The sequence below is a fragment of the Moschus berezovskii genome, chromosome 12 (genome assembly GCF_049115385.1).
Source record: "Moschus berezovskii isolate FMDL1 chromosome 12, NW_MosBer_1.0, whole genome shotgun sequence".
Classification (NCBI taxonomy): Eukaryota; Metazoa; Chordata; class Mammalia; order Artiodactyla; family Moschidae; genus Moschus; species Moschus berezovskii.
Window position 1 is genome coordinate 64,464,739 of NC_142471.1, and position 16,014 is coordinate 64,480,752.

Sequence of the window (16,014 nt, forward strand, 5' to 3'; positions counted from 1 at the left end):
AGTTCGGGGGCGGGGCTTCGGGACGCTTGCGCTTGCGCCTGTGGACAAGGATGGGCGGGCGGTGGGTCCGGGTCTGCAGGCTGGACCTGTGGACGGCGGGCCATGGTTGGTTGGATTGAGCCGAGCCGGTGGACGCCGAGCTGGAGGGGGTGGCAGTGAGCGGCGGCGGAGGCTGCGGGGTTCGACTTGGCTGATTGAGGAATCGGCCGGCGGCAGGTAAGAGCGAAGCTGCGGCCTTTTCTGCCCAGTCCTGTTGCTTTTTATAGGGTCGGGCCCTGTTCCCGGGCCTTGTGAGTCCGAGTTCCAGCTCTGCACGGCCGTGCCCTCGAACCGGACGGAACGCACCCTCCGGGCAGCCCTGAGGCGTGGAGCTGGAAGGTCAGCCCAGCCAACTCGCCCATTTCACAGATTTGGAAATTCATCCCCAGAGATAGGATTCGAATTGTACAGTATCTCTAAGATAGTTCAAGATAGAGACCGAACGGGTACTCAAGTTATTTTTTGCTTTTAGTCTGTCATTCTTTAACCATGCCAGCCTTACTCAGTTTCTGTAACTGCAGCATCTGATCTTGCGGAAGCGTGCTAGTCTGGAAGGAAAGTCTGCGCATGAATTAATGTTGCTCTTACTGATGATTGACACTTGCTGCTTGAGACTGTAAACACCCTGAAAAGAGCATCTTTGTTCAAATGAGTTTTGTCGACTTTGTTTCCTCTGCCCTCTGGTGTTTTTGGAGTCTATGTATGTACTCCCACCCCTAATAGCCCCAATGTCCAGTTTCCTCTTGGGAAAGAGTTGGTGACTGAGAGCCTTGGGGAGAGGAGAGTGCTGTGACCTACACTCCGCTCTGAACTGGTGGCACGTGTCACTCTGTTGCTAGTACCGAGGGATCAGAGTGTTCAAGGCTTGTGTTGGGGGTGATGCTGCTGCTGCTGCTGTGCGACTTTGTGCGACCCCATAGACGGCAGCCTAGCAGGCTCCCCGTCCCTCGGATTCTCCAGGCGAGAACACTGGAGTGGGTTGCCACTTCCTTCTCCCATGCAGGAAAGTGAAAGTGAAGTCACTCAGTCGTGTCTGGCTCTTAGCGACCCCATGGACTGCAGCCTACCGGCTCCTCGGTCCATGGGATTTTCCAGGCAAGAGTACTGGAGTGGGTTGCCATTGCCTTCTCCTTTTGGGGTGATAGGGAAACTCTATTTCCTGCCCTGTTCACTTCCATCACCACCCCTCACCCCCAACACACAGTTTTTTGAGCTCTGCTTTATCTCAGTTTCCTGAAATGAAAACTTATGTTCAGTTGTGGTCCCATGGACTACATATTTCTTCCCTGGCATTCACATACCCCCACCCCCCCAAATCTCACTAAGTAAAATAAGGGAAGGGGGCCTTGGTCTCAGACTTCTTTTACATAATCTGGTCTTAAACTCTGCACCTACAAGCTTTCAGCTTACATGCTTGTGTTGATTACTGATTGGATAGTTTTCTAGAATGACTCCTAACTCTGAAGTGCAATGATTCCACCAGTGGTTTCATTTCTCTCTTTATTGATCATGAAGAATGTAGCAGCTTACACTTATTTCGTGTTATCACGTTGGCAGGTGTGTCCTTGCTGTTATTTATAGGACAGATGGACATCTGACCAGCCTTTCCACTTCGGCATCCCTCCAGTTCATTCATTCAAGAAGTATTTATTGAATACATCCATGATCCAGGTATTGTGCTAAGCACTTTATGAACATTTTATTTGTATATTACCAACTGTACATATAGTCACAGAGTGGGTAGAGCAGAACGGTGCCTTAGTATTTAATCCTACTGTCTCATCAATGGGAACACAAGAAAACTAAGTCCCAACAGAATTTGGTGGTTTGCCCAAGGTCACAGATGTACTTCAGGGCAGAATAGAATCCTAAGTAGTCAAGTTATGGGGCAGGTGGTAGTTGGTAAGTCTGGTCTTTGAGGCATTTTCTGTAGAGTTCAGTAATTCCAGAAGTAGCTGAGACAACCTAAAAAGTGGAGAATCAGAAAATGTTTTTTTTCTTCTAAACAGGAGAGATGGCATATAATTTTTGTTTATTACAGATGAGGCACACATCTTATTTGCATGCTGTTGCTGTTAAAACTATTTTCAGTTCAGTTCAGTTGCTCAGTCGTGTCTGACTCTTTGCGACCCCATGAATCACAGCACGCCAGGCCTCCCTGTCCATCACCAACTCCCGGAGTTCACTCAAATTCATGTCCATCGAGTCGGTGATGCCATCCAGCCATCTCATTCTCTGTCGTCCCCTTCTCCTCCTGCCCCCAGTCCCTCCCAGCATCAGAGTCTTTTCCAGGAGTCAACTCGTCGCATGAGGTGGCCAAAGTATTGGAGTTTCAGCTTTAGCATCAGTCCTTCCAATGAACACCCAGGATTGATCTCCTTTAGAATGGACTGGTTAGATATAGAAAACTCTCCATTAGCTGTAGTAAGGGAATAAACGATGGTGTGGATAACCTAAGTCACTTGGATTTGTTTTGGGGGAAAATGTTTCATTCAACTATTACATTAGATTGTAGCTGTACACTATTTGAAAATTCATGCTTCAAGCCAAATCATGATTCCACACAATAGGAGTCCAAGTCAAAGGCGGTAGGAAGCTTGAGCTTTTTCTTTTTCTCTTTTCTGCACTGCCCCTTTGTTCTCTTAGCCGCTTGGAGATGATGGAAATGGCCAACTTACTTTATCCTGCTACAGAAGTAGGTCCCTACTGAATTGTCTGTCTTCTCCTTGCTGGTTTTATCTGCTGGCTTTGTTTTTGCCTTAAGTCTTTAGAGGGCTTATGGGAAGAGGTAATTAAGTTTTCTTTGAAAGGCCTCTTGTGGGGATGTCACGGTGTAAGGAGAGTACCTTGCTCCAGTTACTGAAATGACACCATCCCTACAGTGGAGAAGCCTCCTCCAGTTTCTGCTGGGCTTTGAGCTGCCTGTTAAATAAGTCAGTGGAGTTGCAGAGGACAAAGTAGCCATAGGGGAAAATCAGATAATTTCCTCTCTGATAAGACCTTTTATCTGCAGAATTGATGAGAAGAATATCATTGAAGTAATCTGTATGTTCTGTTCTGGGCATTGTCTGGGTAGCTGACCTCCCGTGGCTGTTAGTTGAGGTAAAAGTCACATGGAGGAGGTTAAGGCACTTTCAGAGAAGCCATACATAGCGCTAAAGAGCTGGATAGGCTGGTTGGGACACCTGGGGCCAGGGCAGCAGCTGCAGAGAAAGCTCTCAAGTGTCCAGCTAGAAGAGAGCAAGGGAAACTCATTACTCAGAGGGCAGGCCCTGTGGTCTTCTTCCGCCGTCCTCCATACTGTCATGTCTCCTGCTTGTTGGTGGTGGTCTGCTCAGGACCTGAGTTGTTTTGTTCATGCTTGGGGTGGGACTGGGACTAGAATTGGGGACAGAGCATCTTAAGTCATACAAGGGGGAGGTGAGCTGTCCCCACAGGAGACAGGGACTCTCATGCCCCCAGGCCGGTAATGGCAGTAGGATGGATAAGTGTCTTTTGCCTAGATAGCACCAGGGAAGATCCAGGTGCAGGATTTGCATGGTGTGAACTCACTCCCTCACTACTGTTCCTGGTGAAGACAGTTGTTAGGAGGTAGGGGCTTCCCTCATGGCTTCAATGGTAAAGAATCCGCTTGCAATGCAGGAGACCTGGGTTCGATCCCTAGATTGAGAAGATCCCTTGGAGGAGAGCATGGCAACCCTCCCCAGTATTCTTGCCTGGAGAACCCCCATGGACAGAGGAGCTTGGCAGGTTACAGTCCATGGGGTCGCAAAGAGTCAGACCTAACTGAGCAACTAAGCATAGCACAGGGCAGGCAGGAGACCCTGGGCACCTTTGCTACAGTGGCCAGGCCCACAGGGCCATGCGGATAGCTTTGTGCACATCGGTTGGGCTCTACACCGTGGTCTGTCCACATAGACGATTCCAGAGACCCTGCTTGAGCTTGGAGCTGCCTCCCTATTTCCCAGCTAGTGACTGGCCCAGCGGGCCTCACCCTTTGGTGTCTGCCTCTAAGCTGCCCACTGGTGGGGCAGGGAGGGACGGGACCCAGGCTGGCCCCTCACGGTGCTGTGCTTTCCTAGGAGCCATGCGGGGCCAGTGGAGCCTGCTGCTGGGTCCTGCCCGCCTCTGCCTGCGCCTGCTTCTGCTCCTGGGCTACCGGCGCCGCTGCCCGCCTCTGTTCCGTGGCCTGGTGCAGCGCTGGCGCTACGGCAAGGTCTGCCTGCGTTCCCTGCTGTACAACTCCTTCGGGGGCAGTGACACTGCCGTGGACGCTGCCTTTGAGCCTATCTACTGGCTGGTGGACAACGTGATCCGCTGGTGTGGGGTGGTGAGTGATGCCCGGGGGCAGGAAGAGGGTTGTTTGGGGAGAGCATGTGTCTGACAAGCCTACCCTGGGTCAGGACCCACACTGGCCTCCCGCCCTTGGGAAGCTCCTGAGTCTGCTCGGGGCATTGCCGAGCTCTCTCGCGGCAGCTCCCTGGCCTCCCCGGTGTTGGCAGGTGTTCGTGCTGCTGGTGATCGTGCTGACCAGCTCCATCGTGGCCATCGCCTACCTGTGTGTCCTGCCCCTCATCCTCCAAACCTACTCCGTGCCCCGGCTCTGCTGGCACTTCTTCTATAGTCACTGGAATCTGATTCTCATCGTCTTCCATTACTACCAGGCCATCACCACCCCACCTGGATACCCACCCCAGGTGGGTACCCCCATCCAGGGGCATGGGAGTGGAAGAGAACTGCAGGCCATGGGAGCCAGTCCCAGGAACTGGGTGGGGAGAGTGCCTTGGTGTTTCTGAGGTGCGAAACCGGTGCATGCTGCAGTCGTCACGTTGCTTTTCTCCCTCTGCACAGGGCAGGAATGATACGGCAACAGTCTCCATCTGTAAGAAGTGCATTAACCCCAAGCCAGCGCGAACACACCACTGCAGCATCTGCAACAGGTGGGTCTCTGCGAACCCCAGCCATGGTCCTTTTGCCGTAGCCCCAGGGCAAAACCTAGACCTGGCATTTGCCTGGACATTCATGGGGTACCCTGTCATGTGCCAGGCCATGTGTCCTGAGGACATAGGCCCCAGGATGGTCCTGCGAGTTATGTGTTATCACCGCTTGGGGAAAGTGAGGTTCAGAGAGGGGTCAGGGTAGGCAAGAGACCTGAGTTACCTTGTCCAGTGTCATGTAGCCAGTGAAACAGGGCTTGAAGCAAGGCCTGGCTGTCCTCAGAGTCTGTGCCCTTTCCGCCTCAGCAGGATGCTGGTCCTTGTAGGAAAGGATTGGCACTGACATCTCAAGAACCTTGGCCACCGTAACAGAGCCTGTGTCCCTCCCTCACAGGTGTGTGCTGAAGATGGATCATCACTGTCGTATCCTTTTGTTATCTCCTCTGCCTGAAACCTCCTCCTTTAGCTCCAGAGCACTGCACAGGTTTAAGGGCCACAGACCCAAGGCTTCTAGCTTCACCCTGCAGAGAACACTGGGCTCAGGAGAAGTTAGTAGAAGAGCAGTTGTGGGACCAACCATCTCCTGGGAATAACAGGAGGCTTATGTGCTGTCTGGGACGGATCTTCTGGAAGCAAGGCCTCTCTCCCTAACAGCTGTTTATTTCGTAGACTTTCATGCTAACATCTGTCGGATGGAAAGAGAGGTCTTGTTCAGTGTGTTGTCCAGTGGGGGTCCAGATAGAACCACCGGTCCCTTTCTGCTCTCCCACACAGATGTCTGAATGGGTAAACCCATTTGTCTGAATATTAGCAGACTCATTTTACTGAAGATTTCAGCTTTCATGATCTCCTGGTGGGACTCGCAAGGGCTTTGAAAAGCTTTAACACTTTCAGCATCAGGGAAGTCCCATATTTTCCTGCCTTTGATGACGGAATCCTTGGGCTTGGATGATATTGTTAGGAACCACAGATAAACCAGAGAAACCAGGATATCCCCTGAAGTTATGTGTTTGGTCTTGTCCTTAATCCTGTCCCCACCAGCCTGGCTAAACAACTGTGTGGGCCACTATAACCATCGGTACTTCTTCTCTTTCTGCTTTTTCATGACTCTGGGCTGTGTCTACTGCAGCTATGGAAGCTGGGACCTTTTCCGGGAGGCTTATGCTGCCATTGAGGTGAGCCCATAGTTAGAAAAAGAGCAGCTCAGTAGAGAGCACTTCAGGGTGTGGAATCTGTCCCTAAGAAGGGGCTGGTAGCACCCCCCTCTCCTAGAGGCTTGAGAGTGTAACCAGCACTGTTTTCCATCCCCTTAGAAAATGAAACAGCTCGACAAGAACAAACTACAGGCGGTTGCCAACCAGGTGGGCTCTCCCCGCCCCACTGCCTCCTGCTGCTCAGGCCAGGGGTATAGAGTTGCTGAGGCAACTGGGGCCCACCTGTTAGTCGAGTTGTAGAGACTGGGCTCAGGCCAGTCGAGATTGGATCAGGGTTGTTTTGGGGGCTGCCTGCCACAAGCAGACCAAGTGGCCTGGGGACAAGCTAGGAGTCCCTGGTATGTGAGTGTTTGGCTCTCTATCCTGTTTCACCTTCTTTGGACTGATCAAGGGCTCTGCCTTGGTGGTGGCCTGAGCAGCAAGGAGTCCATGTTAGTCTGTGTAATGGGGTTCCAGGGGACAGAGGTTGGGCTGGGCCAGTCTGACGATCCTTTGCTCCTGGTCTGTCTGCATCTGCATCAGGATCTCCGGGCCTTTTAGGACTCCTTGTTCTGAGCAGATTGTCGGCTTGAGATTGTGCCTCTGCTGCCCTTCTGGTCCTTAGTGAGGCTCCCCGTCCTCCCCCTTCAGTCATTCTATTCTGGGTGTGATCTGGTCCCCTCTCTAGAGGGTTCCAGCCACACAGTTCTAACTGGGAAGTGGAGTGGCTTCCCCTGGAGCCCCGTTTGTGTTGTCAGAGCTAAAGGCCCAGGGTTGGTCCTTCCTGTGCTTTACCATCCTGTCCAGACCCGCTCTGCCAGTGTGTGTCCACATGACGATGCCACTGGCTTGGTCCACCCATCTGGCTGCTGCCCTGACTCCTCTATGGCTTAACCCCCTATCTTCTCCCCCTGGGCCCGGATCACTTCCCTGCCTGCAGGTGCTGGGTTCTGGTGGAGACCAGCAGAGTCAATGAGCCAGACTGTGCTGTTTTCTTTTTCTAGACTTACCACCAGACCCCACCACCCACCTTCTCCTTCCGAGAAAGAGTGACTCACAAGTGTCTTGTCTACCTCTGGTTTCTGTGCAGGTATCTTAACTCTCATTTTTGACAGTTTAAGGGAGGGGCAGCTTCAGGAAGCCTTGTACGGTGCTGTCACAGGCAGGAACCCCTCCCTGTGTGAACTGTTGCTGTTCTTAGTCTCACTTAGGTTGGCCAAGAGTAGAGCTTAATTTTCTTCAGCATTTTGGGGGAGGGAACACAAAGGACTTGGTATGTGCCAAGGGAAGTTTACCTCCTCCTTTTAAGAGCAGATGCATTTTGTAGAGGAAATTTGCAGATGTGAGGGGGTGAGGTGATTTGTTCCGTGATACACAAGTAGAGACAGTAGAGCTGGAATCTGATGTGCCATTTTATTTTGACCCTTGGTGCTTTTACTCCCCTTTCTTGTCTCCCAAGCATGGGTATTTTAGGAAATGTATGACATTTTCATTAGTAATAGACTTATTTCCCCATTCTCCTTGCCACATAATTTATCCTTAGCTCATATAGATGCTTTTTCATGGATGCTGTTTTTATCAGTAGATGCAGTGAAGTAAAAGTTCATTTAGGACCCATCAGCTGGGAGAGAAGGCAGAAGTCCCTCACCAGTCACTGTTGCTCAGCGCAATTTCAGACCTACTCATGGCCTCTAACCCTCTCCATGCTACCCCCCAATCTTTGCCCTTCTTAGTTCTGTGGCACTTGCCCTGGGTGCCCTAACTGTATGGCACGCTGTGCTCATCAGTCGAGGTGAGACTAGCATCGAAAGGCACATCAACAAGAAGGAGCGTCAGCGGCTGCAGGCCAAGGGCAGAGTGAGTAGGGCTGGGATATGGGTGCTGGGGCGAGTGGGTAACCAAACCTGCTGTTCTGTAGAGCTGGTTTTTCTCCCGTGGTCAGGGCCAACTAGGGCAGGCCTGAAGCCCAGAACTTGCCTAGCCAATGTAGGCTCAAAATTGGTTCAAGGAAAAGGGTTCCTAGAAACGTTTTTCTTTGCTCTAGGTTTTTAGAAATCATTACAACTATGGCTGCTTGGACAACTGGAAGGTGTTCCTGGGCGTGGACACAGGAAGGTAAAGTAAAACATGTACATTAGTGCTGTCCATTGCACTTGCTGTGTTGAGAACATCCTACACCTGTGTTGCCTAAGACATTAGCCAGTAGTCATATATGGCTTCTGAGTGCTTGAAACGTGGCTCATATATTAGTGGATTGAATTTTAAAGTTAATTGCATTTTCACCTGTTTAATTAGGCACGTGTGGCTAGTGGCTACTATATTGGTACAGTAGCAGATGACTACAGTAGAATCCTGAAAGCTGTTCTCAGGAAGGGACCTCTAGCTAGGGTCTGTCAGTCACCAGTGACCTCTCGTTTGTATGGCAGTGCTGGATTTCAAGCAGATAGCTTGTGGGATTGAAGTTATTTGTGACAGAGGCCCTAAGACAATAAATGAAGCTAGCTTCCTCAGCCCGAGACACAAAGGTAAATCATGTTTCAGATTGCAGCTACCGAGGCAGTAGTGAGTAGGTGACCATTAAGTACCTGCCCGCCTCCCTTTTCCTGTCCTCATTATTGCTGCCTGTCACTATGCTTGCAGTGCCCATTAGAAGTTAGGTCAAAACCCCTAAAGGCCTTCAGGGCACCAGAGGGTATATTTCTTGGACTAAATTGGAACTTGTGTTACTTTCGTGATGAATGCCAACGTAGCTTCAGACTGCCTTGAGCTATCCTTGCTGAGGCATGAGGATCAGGGAGGAAGACTAGGAAGGCCTGGATCTCAGGAGTATTTGTCTTCTCTTACAGGCACTGGCTTACTCGGGTGTTGTTACCTTCCAGTCACTTGCCCCACGGGAACGGTATGAGCTGGGATCCCCCGCCCTGGGTGACTGCTCACTCAGCCTCTGTGATGGCAGTGTGAGCGTGTAAGCTGGTGTGTCAACCACAACTTGAGCACCACCCTGCTTCCTGCGTTGCCTCAAGGGCCTCCAAGGATAGCTTCTTGGGAGCCTTGAACCAAAAGAGCCAGTGGGCCTGCCCCAGGGTACCATGCAGGGACAGCTCAAGGACCGATCTCCTGGCTGCTGCAGAAGCAAGGCACGATGTGGAGAAATCCTAGGACTGATGTCCCTTTACTCAGGCAAACAGCAGTTCCAGCCCCAGACTGGAGATCAGGCAGCTAGCAACCTTGCCAGGTTGACCCCGACCTCCTCCACATTACAGCACTGGGGTTGGCCACCACCTCTTCCACTTGCCATCTGAAGAAACAGCTGAATGGTAGAGATGAGATTCTGGCTTCTCAACAGGGCAAAGATACCAGGCCTACTGCTGAGGTCACTGCCACTTCTCATGTGCTGCTGAAGGGAGCAAAAATAAAGGTATTTGATTTTGTAAAGACCTGTAGCTTTTCACTCTGCCCTTCCTGTGGGACAGGGAAGGGGGAAATCAGGGTCAGGGCCTAGTGAGCAAATGTTCTGGTCCTGCCACCCACACCCCACTTGGAGAAGTTGGGGGAGAAGTTGGATGTCCTGAACAATTCCTATCATTTCTGTCCTAGGTCAAGCAGTGATGCTTCTGAGGCATAAGTGGAAGAGGGAAATAACTGACAGCCCCGTTACCAAAAAAATCTTTATTCTCCAGCAGGTACACACACATACCACCCTCCCTGGTCCTCAGGGCCACACACATCTGCATTCACCCTCAGCAGCATAGCTCCTTTTTTCTGACATAAATGGAAGAGCCCCAAGACCAGGGATCATTCTTCAAACACAAGTAGTCTCACACGCAGTTACTTCCCAAATCCATTAGAAATCAGGATTCCTGTATTTCTTGTACAGCCATGCGGCAGAGGCCCGGCATTTGTGTTGTCTGTGGGAAAGGCAGTCAGGAGCCAGCGGTCTCCCTGCCTGGGCAAGATGGCTCAATGGTTAGTAACTGCAGGTTAGATTGTCAGTGTAGGCCAGGGATGGGGAGCTCAGCTGCCAGGGCTCCCCAGCAGAAACCTGTAGGAAAAAAGAATGTTGACAGCGTTGGCGGGGAGGTTCACTTCAGTCCCGTCTCTCCCCATGACCTAGAAACTCACCATTCTCCCCTGGCTGACACTGCTTCCTTACGCACCAGCCTCTTCTTGTCATCCAGGGGTTTGGCTAAGGCCCGGATCACCTGTGGTTTGTACGGCAGCAGCTGTGGAGTTAGAGGACCTAATCTTGGCCTTGTTCAACCAAGGTAACCAGAAAAGCTGCTCTAACTCTACATCTAATACTCTTCCCATTCTTTACTGACCCCAGACAGTGCTGTGTGGCAGGCTGGCCATTCTGTTTTCAGGGACTCAGGAAATCCTTGCCTATCTGTACTATATAGTACATACCTCAGTAGCACAGCCGGGTGGCCAGTCCTGCCTGCTTAAGGCAGAAAGGTGCCCCTGACTCTTCTAGGAAGTTTCCAAGCCAGAGAGGGACACCTGTGGTACTCACCACGGGGGTGGGCAGGCGAGTGAGAGCGTGCATACACTGCAGTGCAGCAATCCGGACCGCCTAGAACACAGCCATAAGGAGGTGAGGGGAAACCCAGCAAGGGGAGACGTACAGGCCAGAGAGTTGTCAAGGCTCAACGCACCATGGAAGGGCTGGCACTGAGGTTCAGGAACTTGGTGACGAGGGTGTCAATGTGAAGACTCATGACCTGGGGCGCTTCCAGTAGAAGAGGCTGAAGGCAGCTGAGGGTTGAGAGCTGCACCACAGAGTCAGGGCAGGACAGGGCCTCCAGCAGCAGGGAGAGCAGCTAAGGGGTCACAGGAAAGGGGGGGTGACCACATCTTTGATAAGTCTGCTTCTCCCCTTTCCAGCCCCAGCATGGGGGTGGACAATGGCTTCATCCCTGCTTACAGGCTGTGACAGCAAGGCTTACCGTGGGCAGCTCTGGCAAGAGCACAGGCTTTGGAAGCCTGTTAAGTACATGAGACAGACCCTTCAGGTAGTTTGGCTTCACATCTGCAAAAAACGGAAAAGCTCAGGGGAAAACTGGGCTCAGACAGAGCTTGGGAATTCAATTCCAATCTCTGGTGAAGCTGGGACATCAGCCTACAAAGATTTTTATATTTTCTTTTTTAGGAAAAAAAAAAAAAAACCCTCAGGCTCAGACTGCAAGGTATACCCAATTCACTGGAAAAGACTATGATGCTGGGAAAGGTTGGGGGCAGGAGGAGAAGGGGACGACAGAGAATGAGATGGCTGGATGGCATCACCGACTCTGTGGACATGAGTTTGAGTGTACTCCGGGAGTTGGTGATGGACAGGGAGGCCTGGCGTGCTGTGATTCATGGGGTCGCGGAGAGTTGGACGCGACTGAACTGAACCCATTAAAGGAAAAGAACGGGTCAAGAATCTAAATGTTCAGCCCTCTGGTACAGGCCATACAATGCTTGAAAGAAGCACTCAGGTCCTAAATTCTTTCAGAGACTGTGGCCTGAACAATGGAGAGGTCTGTATATATATTTGAGGGCCTTCCTCTAACCTCTACTCACCTTGGGGAGCAGCATGGAAGCCCCGGACCAAAGCAGGCACGTTATCTGTGAAGAACCGCTGGCGGAACATGATCCGCACTTCAGCATGGCCAGCACGAGTTAGCACGTCAGTGCAGTCGGACATGAGCAGAGAGAAGCCATCAGCTGCTGCCGGGCCTAGTTCTGGATCACTCAGGAGGCCCATGAGCTGCAGGAAAGACAGCTTTTGAGGTATGTTAGAGGGGAAGGATCTTAAATACCAAGAGGAGGACAGCAGTCATTTTGGGGAGGAAAAGGACCAAAAGCGAAGTTCCTGTTTAGATTCTAGGTTCTGCTTGCTCAGCAGACTTACCCGGTCTGCAAGGCAGGAACTGCGAGGATGGTACCTAAGCACTAAGGCCTTTGTGACCTGTCACCAGAGAGAAAGGACAGTCAAGGCAAGATGCCCAAACCCTGAGACGCGTGCAGCTGGCTCAGGGCTTAATGGAGAGATTTTATGTAACCAGATTAGCTGCTCTCACAAACTCCATTCCGACTCCTTACCCAGAGCAGCAGTGCGAAGGCCTGACTGCGACAGGACCCAGAGCTCAGCCCCGCCTCCACTCTGTCCTCAGCCAGCTGCAGGAATTCATCCAGCTGTTGCCCTAAAAAGGAGGGAGAAAATGCTGACGCATGTGTCTGTTCTGACAACAAAGGCTGTAAACCCTTCAAATGCAGAAGCCATTAGAAAAGAACAACGTCATTTTGGCTGTGGACTTGGCCCACTCAGCTCTAGGACACCAGCATGAGCCTGGTATTCTCATAATGTTGGGGTGCTTGTATTAGAAAAGTATACTTCTACTAACAAGTCTTTTTTTCTAAAAGAGCTGTCCACTTCTAATAAAGAATTATCCCTGATAGCTCCCTGTAGGGAACAGGAGGACAGAACTAGACACAGCACTCTGGTTGAAGCCCTTATCTTCTTACATCCTATAAAGCTTTGTCCAGCTCTGGTCTTGACTCTTGTCCAAAGGGCTGTCCCACAGAAAGCTTGATTATATTAGCAAACTCCTTTTAAAAAGAGAATGAGTTACTGCTAAACTTCAAGACTGCATCAGAAGTTGATTCTCCCTCCAGTACCTGCAGGGTGCTTGTTCAGGAGTCCTGCGAAGCACTTGGCGGCAGCAGTAGAGGAGAAGGGGCAGCTTTGGCAGCAGCTCAGCTCTAAAAGCTCCCGCATGAGTCGGTTCAGCTGTGGGATTTCCACCTGTAGAAAACCTGGTCATGTCATGGACCCAGGGAACACTTGAACTCCAAGAGACACCCAGGAAAGAGGGGCAGCAGGGGCCAGGGTGAAGGAGAAGTGAATTCTCCAGTGGGAAAAGCAGAAAATCAGCTTAGCTGTGACAAATTTTAGCCCCAGAAGTCACCTGGGCTCCAGCTCCCCTGGTCAGGGTTAAACTGGTGTATTCCCCAAAGGTTGTGGTCACTTACATTTCGAGGCAGGGAGCAGACAAAGGCCATAAGCAGTGCGACCAGTCGCCTCTGCCCTGAGGAGCCATCCTGTAAGGAAGAAGACCCCTATTAAGCCTGTCCCACCAGCAAGAGACTTGTGGCCCTGCTGACACCCATCCCAGATTTGCCAGAGAGATCTGAAGGGCAGATGTCCCAAGACTGTTCCCCATCTGGGTCTGATCCATCGGACCCTCACCTGGAATGGCTGGAATCTGCCAGAGAAGCTGTTTTCAGGCAGGAAGGAGATGTTGCCGTCCAAGAAGAGGGGCACGATGTGGGCGACACTCTGGGCGGCTAAGCTAGGGGGTATACCTCATGTCAGCAAGGAGCCAGGGTTCTACAGCAGCCCTGGTGTTCCCGGGACTCACTGAGTCCAGGGACCAGAGCATGCTCATGCGCACCTTCAACAGAGACTAACTCAGCACACACTATATGCCAGGAACCATTCCCATGCTAGGCCTTGGTGCTACAGCAGTGACCCAGCCAGACCAAATCCCTGTTCCCTGGGAGATTATAATCTAGCAAGAGGACTCAGTGTATATGTCAAAAATGCTTCACAGGTGACTCTTATGCACACCTATCTGTAGCCAAGAACCATCAGTCCGTGGCCCCCCAAAGCCCCATCCACAGTCCATGGTGTTAAAAGACCCCTTCTTTCCTTGCCAGTAAGACTCATAAAATAAATAACCGCCTTCACATTTACATCTGGGTGAGAGGACAGCTCAGAAGGAAATCATCTGCTACTTCTTCCCAAGAATGGCAGCCTCCCTGGGATCAAGTTGCATGCATGATTATACTCACTCAGGGCTCAAGTGGGTGGTGGCAGTGGCAATGACCGACACCATGGCGGCCAAGACCTCATCCTCCAACAGGACTTTTTTCAGAACTGAGTGCTCCTTCTCTGCCAAATCAAAACACACACAGGCACAGGCCATGACTGTGGCTCACAAGATTAGGTCCTGTCCCCCTCGTGACTCTGAACCTTGACTCTTGTTACAGCAGGAGCAGTTTGTAACCTGTCCTCTAGTAGTGCTGTAGCCCTGGGAACCAGCAAGGCACCGGAAGCAGGAATGTCTAATGTGGGCCACAGGGAGCTCCCGAGAATTGCCTCTGACTAGACAACAGTGGGAAATAAGGCTAGCTAATAGGAATATTCTTGACATCAGAAAGGTTAGTCTTTTCAAAAACTTAAAGGTAACGTAGATTTATCTTCGCAGCTCCTTTTACACAGCAGCTACCATACACACATATATTACTGTTGCTAAGCATTACGAATTAACTTATTTAATCCTTACCAAATACCCTGTGATACGTAGATATTACTCTCCATCTCCTTTGCACAAGTGAGGAAACAGAGCTTAGAAAAGCTAGATATCTTCACCTAAGTTAGCAGGTGGTGGCTTCCCTGATGGGTCATAGGGTAAAGACTCCGCCTGCAATGTAGCAGACCTGGGTTCGATCCCTGGGTTGGGAAGATCCCCTGGGGAAGGGCATGGCAACCCACTCCAGTATTCTTGCCTAGAGAATTCCCATGGACAGAGGAGCCTGACAGGCTACAGTCCATGGGGTCGCAAAGAGTCGGACACAACTGAGTGACTAAGCACATAACTTAGCAAGTGGTAGAGTTGACCATAAGACCCAACCAGGTCTGCTAAACTCCAGAGCCTGATTCTAACTAATCTAATTACACAGCAGTTGAAGAGGGGGGAGTGTGCATCCTTCTGAATGTTGCTAACACTAGCAGATTTTGGTTCTTTCCAGAGGTCAGCTTGGCACCTTTTGATTAAACTGAAATCTTGTTATGTGAACACAGAATTCAAAAGACACCTCTGCTGGTGCAAAATGCAATACTAGTGAAACCCTGAAGGTGGCAGTGCTGTTCAACACCAGTGGACAGGCTTGGGTGAAAGGAGGGAGGGGCGAGGAGGGGGAAGTTACCTGGCATGGAAGCCTGCACAGCCAAGGCAAGCAGGCAGGGTACAGCTGTCTGATGGAAATACCAGTAGCTCTCAGGGTCTCGCTGGCATCTTTCTGCCACCTGCTGGAGGCTCTGACAGACAGCAATGACTTCACTGGTTCCTGGACTCATACTCCCTGTGGTGAGAAAGTTCTCTGTAAGGTTTTCTTAAAAGCACTCCTAGGTCTGTCAGATACGGGATGTAGGAAGAATAATCAAATATAAGTATCTTATTAATATAAAGAGCCACTTCATTTTATTCAGGAGCAGAGACCTGCCCTGCCAGCTCTGCAACAGAAGCATTGATACACAGAGTGGGGGTGAGGGGAGCTACCCTCCTGCAGTTGGAAATCTATGTGTCAGTTATAATCATCCTCCTTGAAGCGGTTCTTCCGTATCTGCAGTTCTGCATCTGTGGACTCAACCAACTGCGATCACGTTGTACTACAGGTTTTTACCCAGTGAAAAAAATCTGTGTACTGTACAAACTTGCTTTGTTCAAGGGTCAAACATACATTCTTTAGTTTTCATAACAACCCCCTCAGCAGTATCATTTCCCCCATTTTATAGAGGATGTGAAAACTCAATAAATTAGCGGTAGTTTTTCCAGGGTTACAATAAGTGCAAAAGTCAGGGATCAAACCCAGGCTGTGCTCTGAATCCAGTGTTCTTTCTGTATCAGGTGCTGGATCATTCTCTGTTGACTGAATCAACCACAAAGGACAGGGCAGTACAGAGTGGGGAGCTTAGGGAATTAGTGAGGGCCCATGGCGGGCACGCACAGGTTCATAACAGCCACAGTTGTTGTCACTTGTGAGGAGTAGTGCTCCTCAAACTCCAGGGTGTGTACAAT

The 16,014-nt window shown here is 50.7% G+C and overlaps 2 protein-coding genes across 14 annotated transcripts in view; one reads left to right on the top strand and one right to left on the bottom strand.

Annotated features, from left to right (window-relative positions):
• The first annotated feature begins 17 nt into the window (after positions 1–17).
• On the top strand, positions 18–9,606 carry ZDHHC16 (zDHHC palmitoyltransferase 16). Of its 5 annotated transcripts, XM_055424957.2 has the most exons (12): positions 18–216; positions 1,597–1,710; positions 4,122–4,369; positions 4,542–4,736; positions 4,891–4,979; positions 5,371–5,399; positions 6,018–6,151; positions 6,290–6,337; positions 7,174–7,259; positions 7,903–8,026; positions 8,214–8,284; positions 9,016–9,606. In XM_055424957.2, exons 3-12 carry the CDS (start codon positions 4,127–4,129, stop codon positions 9,128–9,130), a joined length of 1,134 nt encoding a protein of 377 aa, XP_055280932.2. In that variant the 5' UTR covers positions 18–216; positions 1,597–1,710; positions 4,122–4,126; the 3' UTR covers positions 9,131–9,606. The 5 variants fall into 5 exon arrangements, with proteins under 5 accessions (XP_055280932.2, XP_055280934.2, XP_055280935.2 ...); XM_055424959.2 differs by lacking the exon at positions 6,290–6,337; XM_055424960.2 differs by lacking the exon at positions 5,371–5,399 and having other exon boundaries at positions 6,106–6,151.
• A 217-nt stretch (positions 9,607–9,823) lies between these two features.
• The window catches only part of MMS19 (MMS19 cytosolic iron-sulfur assembly component), a 34,623-nt gene continuing 28,432 nt past the window's right edge, over positions 9,824–16,014 (bottom strand). For all 9 annotated transcript variants that reach the window (XM_055424956.2, XM_055424955.2, XM_055424950.2 and 6 more), the window contains 13 exons: positions 15,143–15,298; positions 14,006–14,105; positions 13,401–13,503; positions 13,184–13,252; positions 12,830–12,956; positions 12,254–12,354; positions 12,063–12,119; positions 11,732–11,918; positions 11,116–11,198; positions 10,825–10,989; positions 10,683–10,742; positions 10,292–10,392; positions 9,824–10,211 (listed from right to left, as the gene is read on the bottom strand). In XM_055424956.2, coding sequence (XP_055280931.2) covers positions 10,184–10,211; positions 10,292–10,392; positions 10,683–10,742; positions 10,825–10,989; positions 11,116–11,198; positions 11,732–11,918; positions 12,063–12,119; positions 12,254–12,354; positions 12,830–12,956; positions 13,184–13,252; positions 13,401–13,503; positions 14,006–14,105; positions 15,143–15,298 — 1,337 coding nt within the window. In that variant the 3' untranslated portion in view covers positions 9,824–10,183. The remainder of the gene's footprint in view (positions 10,212–10,291; positions 10,393–10,682; positions 10,743–10,824; positions 10,990–11,115; positions 11,199–11,731; positions 11,919–12,062; positions 12,120–12,253; positions 12,355–12,829; positions 12,957–13,183; positions 13,253–13,400; positions 13,504–14,005; positions 14,106–15,142; positions 15,299–16,014) is intronic.